General features: G+C 42.9%; 1 protein-coding gene across 2 annotated transcripts in view; it reads left to right on the top strand.

The window, feature by feature from the left end:
* Nucleotides 1–12674, top strand: part of EPHX1 (epoxide hydrolase 1) — a 104312-nt gene that overhangs the window by 42764 nt on the left and 48874 nt on the right. The window contains exon 2 of one of the 2 annotated variants that reach the window (XM_073628317.1): nt 7114–7298. In XM_073628317.1, coding sequence (XP_073484418.1) covers nt 7119–7298 — 180 coding nt within the window. In that variant the 5' untranslated portion in view covers nt 7114–7118. Of the gene's footprint in view, nt 1–7113; nt 7299–8514; nt 8629–12674 lie in introns of those variants that run through there. The other variant, XM_073628318.1, reaches the window with a different exon arrangement.

Below are 12674 nucleotides of genomic sequence, written 5' to 3'. Positions count from 1 at the left end.
AGCTGTCTTCTAATTTCCAGCATAGCGCTGAGAGCCTTCTTTCCTGGACACTTCCCCTATTATCTGAAGCGTAAACAAAATCAGCGGGGACCTGCATTTTCCCTCGATATGCCTTTGTTGTTCGGAGTTTTATTTGCACTGTAGTTTTATTGTGTGGGATTGTTTCTGGGCTCTCAGCGGCTCATAACAAGGTAACAATCTCCTCTGTGGGCTGAGGACTATGAAGGTGAGGGGACATCATCGTTATACATCTATGTGCTTGTCAGTTTCTCCTGATTCCCAGCATCAATGCCAAGTCTCAGAGATTTATTTTGGAAAGGTCTTGACTCTCAAAGTGTTTTATATTGACCATTGATCAGTGCTGCAAAAACATCCTCGCTTTTATATGCCCATGGTTTTTATCAATTTATATTACCTTGGTTTACCTTAAAGGGAATTGAATCTATAATAATGGATTGGGGTCAGTTGTAGTTTGATTTTTTTAAGTTTATGGTTTTCAAAAATGATTTTTTCGTACTACAGTATGTATTTAAAATCTTGCTGTACAAATAAACATTTACTAAAAGGTACACCCATAACACTGGTAAGAATGATGGGTTTTCTAAAGAAGAAGCTGTTTGCTATCAGACTGTCTCTCTCTTATTGAATCTCTTTATGAACAAAAAGGACAAACCGAAAGGGAGATTTATTTAACTGGGTTTGTAATATTAGTTTCAGTTATTAATAGAGCCTAGCATTGTCGGGATGCTTTTTTGGATGTATCTGTATACTGACTAATTAAGGTATTTCTCTGCTAGGAGAGCAGGTTGGGGTATGTCCCTCCTCATTCAGCTATATCTATCTATATATCAGGGAAGCACAGCTGCCTGAACATAAAAAAAAAAAAAATCGAGCTTTGAGGGTTGTAGCTTGGCTACCTGGTGTCATAGAGACCCCAAATTTGGGGGGTATGTAGCCTAAGTGCTACCCCACCACTGGTAAATGACCTATGGTTCCAGAGATGTGGGGCTCCTTGCGCAGCCTGTCAGAAACTAAATACAGAGCGGCCACTTTAAATACAAGCTGGCACACTCTGTTTGCAGCAGACTGAGAGGATAAGCTCACAGTGCCTCTCACTTCTTGTCAGAGGCACTGAGCTCAATTTAACAGCTTGGAGACTTGGACCAATGGTAAAGTACCATTGGTCCAAGCTGTCCAATAAAAATGCTGCAGTGGAGGCACGCCTCTCACTGCAGTGTCATAGAAGGGGCATGTGTCTAAAAGACAAATGCTCCCGTCCAGCCCAGCCCTCATAACTACAAGGAAAAAACATGTGTTTATGGTGTCCCTTTATGAAACTGAGATAAGCGGCGATCCCGAGTCTTGCCGCTGATCTCAGGTCATTACCAGTGTATGAAACTGAGGTAATCAGCGGAGAACATGTTTTCCACTGATTATCGCAGCACAGTGAGAATCTGTAACTGACTGTCACAGAAACGGCCAGTGTATGAAGGTGCGATCTCGGCACCTCACTAGCGATCTGTGACAGAATTCTCACTTTCTGGTTCACCATTCCAGAGGTGGAGAATCAGAGAGAGAAGCGCGAAGCTGGCTGAGTATTCTGGAGGAAGTAAGAAGTCTTTTGACTTCCTCCTTTCATCCACGAGCAGCCATACAGCCAGAGCACATCTTCCCTACCATTACACACCCCAAAACTAGCAGGTTAGCAATCTATAGTGTATATATATATGTGTGTATGTGTGTGTATATATATATATATATATATATATATACATATATATATATATATATATATATATACATATATATATATATATATATATATATACAGTATATATATATATATATATATATATATATATATATATATATGTATGTATGTGTGTGTGTGTGTGTGTGTGTGTGTGTGTGTGTGTGTGTGTGTGTTTATTTCAATGTGTATGTGTATATATATATATATATATATATATATATATATATATATATATATATATCTATATATAGATATATATATATATATCTATATATAGATCTATATATATATAGATCTATATATAGATCTATATATATATATATCTATATATAGATATATATATCTATATATCTCTATATATATATCTATATAGATATATATCTATATAGATATATAGATATATATATCTATATAGATATATATCTATATAGATATAGATATATATCTATATATAGATATATTATATATTTTTTTATTTTATTTACATGTTCACGTCTCTGGCTGGGTTCACACTTGTGCGATGCGGGAACCAGCGTGATCCCTGTGCGGGTTTCCACATCGCACCTGCATTGACATCTGCGCACCGCTGCGGCTGTCAATGTAAAGTTAATGACACCGCCAGATCATTTCAAAGATCACAGTGTGAACTATGAAATGCTGCAGGAATCGTATCGCATCGGTGTAAACACCAGTGCGATCCGTTTCCAGTGCGGACCACTTAAAGGGTCCTGTACAATTTTGGTGCAAATGCAATATGATTTAAATTAATATCGCACAAATATTGCATGTGATATGCACAGCAATGCGTGAGATGCAATTTCTGTGATTGCACAATTGTGATGCCAGCCTCTTTCTCTCTCTCTTATTTACAGTACCTCATAAAAGTGGGTACACCCTTCACATTTTTGTAAATACATATATTTTCATGTGACAGCACTGAAAAAATGACACATTGGTACAATGTAAAGTAGTGAGTGTACAGCTTGTATAACAGTGTAAATTTGCTGTCCCCTCAAAATAACTCAACACAAAGCCTTAAAGCGGAGTTCCACCCTAAAGTGGAACTTCCGCTCATCGGATTCCTCCCCCCCTCCGGTGCCTCAATTGGCACCTTTCAGGGGGGAGGGGGGTGCAGATACCTGTATAATACAGGTATCTGCACCCACTTCCGGGAATAGCTAGCCGCAAATGCCTGCCCCCCTCCCGTTGTGTTGTGGGAAACACACAGTTCCCACAACACAACGGGGACCAGTGTAGACGCACAGCGCGACTCGCGCATGCGCAGTAGGGAACCGGGCAGTTAAGCTGCAATGCTTCACTTCCTGATTCCCTGACCGAGGATGGCAGTGGGGGCAGCCGAGAGACGAGCGATCGATCGGCTTTGGCTGCTGACATCACTGAACCCTGGGACAGGTAAGTGTCCATTTATTAAAATTCAGCAGCTGCAGTATTTGTAGCTGCTAACTTTTAATATTTTTTGTTTAAGGTGGAGCTCCTCTTTAATGTCAAAACCGCTAGCAACAAAAGTGAGTACACCCCTACGTGAAAATGTTCAACTTGGGCACAATTAGCCATTTTCCCTCCCCGGTGTCATGTGACTTGTTAGTGTTACTAGGTCTCAGGTGTGAATGGGGAGCAGGTCTGTTAAATTTGGTGTTATCGCTCTCACTCTCTCATGCTGTTTACTGGAAGTTCAACATGGCACCTCATGGCAACGAACCCTCTGAGCATGTGAGAAAAAGGAATTGTTGCTCTACATAAAGATGGCCTAGGCCAGGGATCCTCAAACTACGGCCCTCCAGCTGTTGCAGAACTACACTACCCATGAGGTATTGTAAAACTCTGACATTCACAGACATGACTAGGCATGATGGGAATTGTAGTTCCTGAACACCTGGAGGGACGCAGTTTGAAGACCCCTGGCCTAGGCTATAAGAAGATTTCCAAAACACGTAAACTCAGCTGCAGCACAGTGGCCAAGACCATACAGCAGTTTAACAGGACGGGTTTCAATCAGAGCAAGCCTTGATATGGTTGACCAAAGAAATTGAGTGCACGTGCTCAGCATCATATCCTGAGGTTGTCTTTGGAAAATAGGCGTATAAGTGCTGCCAGCATTGCTGCAAAGGTTGAAGGGGTGAGGGGGTCATCCTGTCAGTGCTCAGAACATACGCTGTACACTGCATCAAATTGGTCTGCATGGCTGTCGTCCCAGAATGAAGCCTTAAAGATGATGCACAATAAAGCCCGTAAACAGTTTGCTGAAGTTAAGCAGACTAAGGACATGGATTGTCCTGTGGTCTAATGAGACCAAGATAAACTTATTTGGTTCAGATGGTGTCAAGCGTGTTTGGCGGCAAACAGGTGAGGAGTACAAAGACAAGTGTGTCTTACCTACAGTCAATTATGGTGGTGGGAGTGTCATGGTCTGGGGCTTCGTGAGTGCTCCCGGCACTGGGGAGCTACAGTTCATTGAGACAAACATGAATGCCAACATGTACTGTGACATGATCCCCTCCTTTCAGAGACTGGGCCATAGGGCAGTATTCCAACATGATAACGACCCCAAACACTCCTCCAACACGACCACTGTCTTTCTAAAGAAGCTGAGGGTAAAGGTCATTGACTAGCCAAGCATGTCTGCAGACCTAAACCTTATTGAGCATCTGTGGGGCATCTTCAAACGGAGGGTGGAGGAGCGTAAGGTCTCTAACATCCACCAGCACCGTGATGTCATCATGGAGGAGTGGAAGAGGACTCCAGTGGCAACCTGTGAAGCTCTGGTAAACTCCATGCCCAAGAGGGTTAAGAAAAGTGCTGGAAAATAATGGTGGCCACACAAAATATTGACACTTTGGGCCCAATTTGGACATTTTTAATTAGGGGTGTACTCACTTTTGTTTTCAGCGGTTTAGACAATAACGGCTATACAAGCTGTACACTCACTACTTTACATTGTAGCGTGTCATTTATTCAGTATTGTCACATGAAAAGATATGATTAATTAATTAGTATTAATTATTAATTATTATTTAATAATTATTTAATGATGTATTTTTTAATAATTAATGTATTAAGCTATTATTAATGTCATTTTTATATAATTTTGAATTTATTAGTAAATAAAATTTTGTAAACACTGAAATATAGTTTTACCCATGGCATGTTCTATTACAGTTATACGGGAGTTTATCAATTATGAAATATATTTTATTTAAATTTATTAATACATATTTATACTTGTATACTTTATTAAAATTATTTTTTAATTATTATAAATGTATTTTGCATTTATATGAATGGTGTATAGCTGCATTACATATGTGGATTACATTCATTTACTATACACCATTCACATTTAAATAGGCACATGTATGATCTTTAAATATTGATAAAAATAATGTTTTTTTATAATTAGGTTAATGTATATTGTGTAGGGGGAATTTAACTTTATTATTTTATTAATATTGGGGAATAATGTGTGCTGATTCGTGTTCAACTTTTTGTATTTTACACTTCCTCATACTGTAATCCCGCTACATCACACGAGATTACAGTGAGAGGAGCCGTTCTCAGGAGTTCCCAGAGTTTGTAGATCACTTCTCAACTCAACATGAGAAGCGATCTACAGACCATCATAAACAGGCACTCAGAGGAGACCGATCTCCTCTGAGAATGCCTGAGAACTGAATAGCGGTATTTTATCGCAGTTTCATAAAAGGACACCTATGTGTACCACAATCCCATGTTTTTCTCACAATTAAGAGGGAGAATGAGAATCTTCTGTTGCTGAAAAGGTACTGTTATATTCAAGCTAAATCATATATTATTATGCTATATGTTATAACATAATCATTTATTATTTATCTGTTTACTGTGAAATTACTGGTTGCAAGTTATAACTTCAAACTTCAGTAATTTGTCCGTTAAAGCCACCTGCTTGAGTACAGATTTTGAAAATAAATTACCTTAAAAACAATTATATAATAATTATTTGTATATTACTTATGGTAAGTAACCCCTTTTTTTTGGCTATAAAATTACTCAGAACCCCCAAACATTATATATATTGTTTTAGCAGACACCCTACGGAATAAAATGGTGGTCGTTGCAACTTTTTATGTCCCACAGTTATTTGCGCAGCTATTTTTTTAAACTCGTTTTTTTTGGGGGAAAAAACTGTTTCATGAATAAAAAAAAAAAAACAACACTAACGTTAGCCCGATTTTTTTTGTATAATGTGCAAGATGATGTTACGCCGAGTAAATAGAATACCTAACATGTCACAATTTAACCACTTACGGACCGCCCACCGTTCTTTATACGGTGGCTCTTTCAAGTGGAATATTTTTGTTATGGCAGCAGCTAGCTGCCATAACCCCGGTATCCACTTCTTTAGCGGGCGGTCCGCTTTCAGATAAAAGTGGTCTCAGCAGTGGATTCGCCGCAAGATCACTTTTATTGGTGGCAGGAGAGGGCCCCCCTCCCGCCACGCTCCGGTGCCCTCTGCCGCAATTAACAAAACAATTAGCTGAACAAGGAATCACTGAAGTAATTATCCCGTATCCATAACACATGCAGAGGCTCCAGTGTAAAAGCCCTCGGGGCTTTCACACTGGAATTAAAGCAGCGGCTGTTTCGAGTTGGTTTGCAGGTGCTATTATTAGCGCAATAGCGCCTGCAAACCGCCCCAGTGTGAAAGGACCCTTAGGTATTAACTGTGCAAAGTGCGCATGCACCCTGTAGAGATAATGCTCAGCTATTGATTTTCGGCAATTTTCGGAGTGTCCTATGTACTCCGTTGGCGCTTGCGCGGTAGAGGGCGGACACTGTCCAATGCCAGGCTCTGCACTTGCACAGTAGAAGGCAGACACTATCCGATGGGGGACTATTTTCGATAGGACACCGGCCCGCTTCTTAACAGCCAGCTATTCACTGGTTGTCACTAGCAGAGTTTAGGAGCTGTCAGAGTTTTTTTTCTGCCAAAATGCTGGTGCTCCAGAACGCCCTGGAAGTACCGGTAGGTTTTTTTTTCTGCCACTAAACTCTCCTGCCACAAAACGCTGCTAAAAGCCTATGCGTGTATGAACACATAGAATAACATGCAGGAGAGTTTAGAGGCAGTAAAAAAAACACCTGCTGTCCCTAACAGTAGCGTCAAACGCCCAGTGTACATCAGCCCTTTTTAGCGTATTTTGAAACATCCCCATCTTTTTAAAACTCTAAATAAATCCTGTATGTAGTAAAAATGTCACGTTTGGTTGGAAGTGTATATGGGGCACTAGCTAAGACGCATAGTCCCTGGAAACAATTTGACCAGTTGGCCTGAGGTCCACTGACTGTGCGATTATTTCTTGTAGGTAAAATGCTCCTAGAAATTGTTGGAGCGCTGGTGGTCGGGGCTCTCCTCTACCACTTTGTCTTCAGGAAAACAGATGACACTTTGCCAATGGGAGATGGATGGTGGGGTCCTGGGCAGAGACAAGATGATGATAACGAAGATATCCGTCCTTTCAAAATTGAGACTTCAGAAGAGGAGCTAAATGTAAGCTGATTTCATGTGCTGTATCTAATAACAAGTACATAGTAGAGCATATACACTATATTACCAGAAGTATTGGGACGCCTGCCTTTTCACGCACATGAACTTTAATGGCATCCCAGTCTTAGTCTGTAGGGTTCAATATTGAGTTGGCCCACCTTTTGCAGCTATAACAGCTTCAACTCTTCTGGGAAGGCTGTCCACAAGGTTTAGGAGTGTGTCTATGGGAATGTTTGACCATTCTTCCAGAAGTGCATTTGTGAGGTCAGGCACTGATGTTGGACGAGAAGGCCTGGCTCGCAGTGTCCACTCTTTCATCCCAAAGGTATTCTATTGAGTTGAGGTCAGGACTCTGTGGAGGCCAAACAAGTTCCTCTGCCCCAAACTCGCTCATCCATGTCTTTGTGGACCTTGCTTTGTGCACTGGTCCAAATCATTTGGTGGAGGGGGGATTATGGTGTGGGGTTGTTTTTCAGGGTTTGGGCTTGGCCCCTTAGTTCCAGTGAAGGGAACTCTTAAAGCGTCAGCATACCAAGACATTTTGGACATTTTCATGCTCCCAACTTTGTGGGAACAGTTTGGGGGGTGGCCTCTTCCTTCCCTTCCTGCCTTTGTGTGTAAAGGCAGGCGTCCCAATACTTTTGGTAATATAGTGTACTGTGGATGTCTCTGCATTTAATCTGCTACTGTACCAGTTAGAGCAGGGGTAGGCAACCTTGGCCCTCCAGCTGCGGTGAAACTACAAATCCCATGATACTTTGCAAGACCCTGACAATCATAGGCATGACTCCTAGATGCAAAAGGCATGACGGGATTGTAGTTTCACCACAGCTGGAGGGCAGAGGTTGCCTACCCCTGAGTTAGAGGGATGCTTTTGCAAAGAGTCATAGACAATTAATGCAGAAAGTTCCTTTATGAGAAATGGTTTGGTCCCCTGTCTACACCAATCTTGACTTTCCATCTGTCTATATATGTTGGTCTGGAAAAGGGAGAACATAGGAGAGGTTATTGCTGACTCTGGAAGGCCCAAAGGGCTTACTTAGCCATTTCCAAAAGCTCTCTCCATTACTGCCTGTCACCATAGGTTGAGTTATGCTGGTTGGGTGTTTTAGGTGCAGGAGATAATGGGATAGGCATGATAACATGGTGGTATGTGTATGTCAAAGTGTAACTTTCACTAAAACTTTATTTTTGTGTTTTATAGAGTGGGGGAAAGATTTGTATTGCTCCTTGGTTCCAGTTGCAGGATTTTTCTTTCACTTCCATCATTGGAGACCATGTTATCACTATGACAGGAAGTGGTGTGAAATCTTCAGGCGGAGCACAGGAGGAGGTTCAAGCCTTTCCTTTCTAATCTAAAAAAAAATCGTTTTCATTGCAGTGGTGTCCTTCTTAGATTTTTACTCAATTCCTTTGGCGTAAGATAAACTTGAACTGTTCTGTATAGATCTATAGCATATTTGTTGAGGGATTCTGTGTGTGTACAAAGAAAGATTTTGTAAAACTGAAGTGAGGCCATAGGCACTAAGAAGGTGATTAGATCTGCAGGTATGATCAAAATATCTTCTGGTTTCTGCACTGGCTAGCGCAACCCCAAACATAAGCTGTAAAAAGACAACTACTATTATTAAAGGATAGGGAAACTTGCCCACAAACGTTCAATGTGGTCGCCAGGAGTCATTGTCAACTTAACAACACGTAAAGGGGTTGTAAATCCTATTTTTTTTCTTAAGTAACAAACATCCTACTTACCTCCACTGTGCAGTTCGTTTTGCACAGTGTGGCCCCGATCCTCCTCTTCTGGGGTCCCCCAACGGCGCTCGCGGCTCCTTCTCACATCGGCAAACCCCCTATGAGAAGCGCTCTCCCAGGGTGTTACCTTGCAGGCGCGCTACCGAGTCCAGCATTTGCTTCCATAGACACAGAATGCCGGACTCAGCCGTGCTCCCCGCGGCGCCCACGTCATTGGATTTGATTGACAGCAGCGGGAGCCAATGGCTGCGCTGCTATCAATCTATCCAATCAAGAGCCGAGAACCCCGGGCAGAGAGGTACAGCGCATCTCCACTGAAGGAGCGAACGGGCTCAGGTGAGTAAAACGTGGGGGGGCCGGTCAGTGTCAAAAGTTTTTTTAACTTAAAGCGGAGTTCCACCCAAATTTTGAACAATATCTGTATGTATTCTCTTCCTTGCCTAGATGCTGACATGCCGTTTAAAAAAATTTAAATCGCTGTAATTACTGTATTTATTGGCGTATAACACTCACTTTTTTACCATAAAAATCGGGTGCAAATAGCGTGTGCGTGTTATATGCCAATACTTCAATTTTAGCTGCCTCAGAGGGGACAGGGAGCGGGTGGGATGAGCGCCGTCAGATTACATTCAGTGAGAATCTCCTGTTTACTTGGCGGCCTCTGTAATAGGAAGCCCCGTTTCCTGGGCCGCCATTGGACCACTGTTCTGTTCGATCAGGCTGCACTGATGGCAATGGTGAGGCTGCTGCATTGAAGGCAATGGTGAGGCTGCTGCATTGATGACAATGGTGAGGCTGCTGCATTGATGACAATGGTGAGGCTGCTGCATTGATGACAATGGTGAGGCTGCTGCATTGATGACAATGGTGAGGCTGCTGCATTGATGACAATGGTCAAGCTGCAGATGAGCACTGACTCTTATTTTGCTTCAAAGTTTCTTATTTAAAATGTAGGTATTTTTTCCTGAAACTTCCCTCTTAAAATGAATGTGCGTGTTATACGCCTGTGCGTGTTATACGCCGATAAATACGGTACCTTTTATTCTTTTTTGCACTTCCTGGTTCTCCTCCCGTGGGAGTAGGCGTGTTTCTAGCCTCTCCCAGACTCCTGGGAGCTAGTCTCAGGCTTCCCAGGATGCCACTGAGCATGTGCGGGAACGAGCAGTGAATGCTGGGAGCACAGCATTCACCACATCCAGGAAATAAATGCTTGTGGGCTTCAAATGCCCACAATGAAGATGGAAACCGCCTGCAGTGAATAATACAAGTTATTCTTTCCGACGAAATCTGACACATGCAGACATATTACACACAATATGTGAGTATGTAATGCTGAGAAGAAAAATTTGTGAATGAACTCAAAAAAAAAAAAAAAACGATAGATAGGTGGACCCCCGCTTTAATGCATAGGATGCATTAGTGTGAAAAAACACGAGGGTTTACAACCCCTTTGAAGGTTAATTTTTCCCTACCCCTTGGCCTAGCCCATCCTACTCCCCTCGCCCCACCACTACCATAAAGCGGTATTAGGCTCAAGACTTAAAATGTAATATATTGCAGCTTACCAAACATTAGATGTGGTGGCTGCATTCATTTTTCCCTTTTTTAGGGTTTTTTCCCCCATGTTTTCACCTGGTGATCTGGCCAGTAACACACCTCCTGTCATACGTTGCCCCCACTCTGGATGAATAAGCACCGGAGGCACAACAGACATCAGCATTGTCAGATTTAAATACACCAATGAATTGATGCCAAACTCCAGCTCATACTTTATAATCAGTTACAGCAAACTGTTTTCTTTCATCTATTTTTGGGTAAAGGTTTTACATGAATAAAATAAATATGATCACCCGTGTCAGTGTTAAATAGTTCATCTCATTCCTGTAAACTGATACATCTGGAAGAGAGCTTGTTCTTTTGAAAAACAACAGACTAACTGGCGAGATCACCAGGTGAAAATAGAATAAAGAACGACTAAAAAATAAAGCTAAGCCCGGGTTCATACTATACCGGGCTGCGGATCGCACAGAAGCGCTGTGCGTCCCTGTTCCTCGTTTCAGGGACGAATCAGGGCCGATTCTATGCCTGAATTTGGAAACGGAGCCAAAGACGCACAGCATTTTTGTGCAGTGCACTCCGCAGCCGCCCCGGAGATATGTGAACCGGCTCCATAGGGAGCCAGTCACATTCTCCTACTATGCGAATTAGATGTGGGGAAACGCACATCTAATTCGCATAGGTGTGAACCCGGGCTAAAGCAACCACCACATCTAAGAATTGGTAAATTGCTATACTTACCTAGATCCTGCTCCTGCTCCTATGGCATTTTTTACATCCCTCTGTCGGATAGCTGATTTGACATCCTCACCTGCATGTTTTTTGGGCTGGTAGACAGATTGGCTCCTATTCATCCACTAGTCCCATAGAAGCCTATGGGGCTGAACTGTGCAGGCATGGATGCAGGGCTGGTGCATGGATTTTTGACATACTAGGTGAAACCTCATTTTGCCGCCCCTGACTCCACCCCCTTTGCCCTAGCCATGTACATGGTGGAGGTGGCAGGGTGGAGATTTATGCGGTGCCTCTCTACCTATTTCTACAGCTGTGGTCCGCAGGCCCGCACCTGCGCCTCTGGACCCGGCCTGAAGACAAATAGGGGCGACAACCGCCTCACTTCCTCATGCCAGCCGAGGTCCGCAGGTATATGGACAGGCCAGGGTTGTAAATGGACAGGTTAGAGAAGTAAATGGACAGGCTAGGGTAGTATATGGACAGGCTAGGATAGTATATGGACAGGCTAGGGTAGTATATGGAAAGGCTAGGGTAGTATATAGACAGGCTAGGTTAGTGTAGCAAGGTCCCAGGCCTCCTTCGATCTAATGAGAACCTCCAGGGCCAGAGATAGCTGACACCCTTCTGTATATGGTGGGTTGTGAGGCATAGTGGGTGCAAAGTAGCCAGAGTAATTAGGCGCCAGACACTTCTTGAATAAAAAAGAGGTTTTATTTCTCTTAACAGAACTTTGGGAGAGAGGGTTAGGGCCAGGACACCCTTATGTAGTTGCAAGGTTAATTGGCAGACTCTGAGGCTTCAACAGGAGGACATCCATGCAGGGAAAGCCATCCAGCGAGACACCACATCTGCATGTGTAGGAATGCTGTCTCCTATGGCAACAGTCTTTAACAATTCTTAACACAAAGTGTAACAGTTCCTTCACTTCCACTACAATCACTTCTTGTAGTTCTTCAGCCCACTGAGCTCCGAATCTCTCACTAGACTAGACGATCCTCTGCCACAGAATCCTATGAGCTCCTCCAATCTTCACTGTAGTATCTTCCTCAAGCATCACCCCCGCTTCTCTGCTGGGTCCCTAGCTTGGCACTCAAGATACTTCTCAAGCTTCACCCCACTGGCCTGCTCGGTCCCTGGCTTGACACACAAGGGTGCTCTGCAAGTATCACCTCCGCTGGCTGAATCCTTGGCTTGATACCCACCGAAGTTTCCAGATTCTGCACCGTCACCGGTTGGTGAGAATACTGCTCCGGTACTTGCTTCAGTTACTCACTGTGGTCCCTGGTAATAGGGTGGTTGGTCCCTTAGTGGCGACAGCTTCCCCTCTACCTCGAA

This window comes from Aquarana catesbeiana, linkage group LG04, assembly GCF_042186555.1.
Source record: "Aquarana catesbeiana isolate 2022-GZ linkage group LG04, ASM4218655v1, whole genome shotgun sequence".
Lineage (NCBI taxonomy): Eukaryota > Metazoa > Chordata > Amphibia > Anura > Ranidae > Aquarana > Aquarana catesbeiana.
The sequence above is the reverse complement of the archived record's forward strand: the minus strand, read 5'-3'. Positions and strand labels throughout refer to the sequence as shown.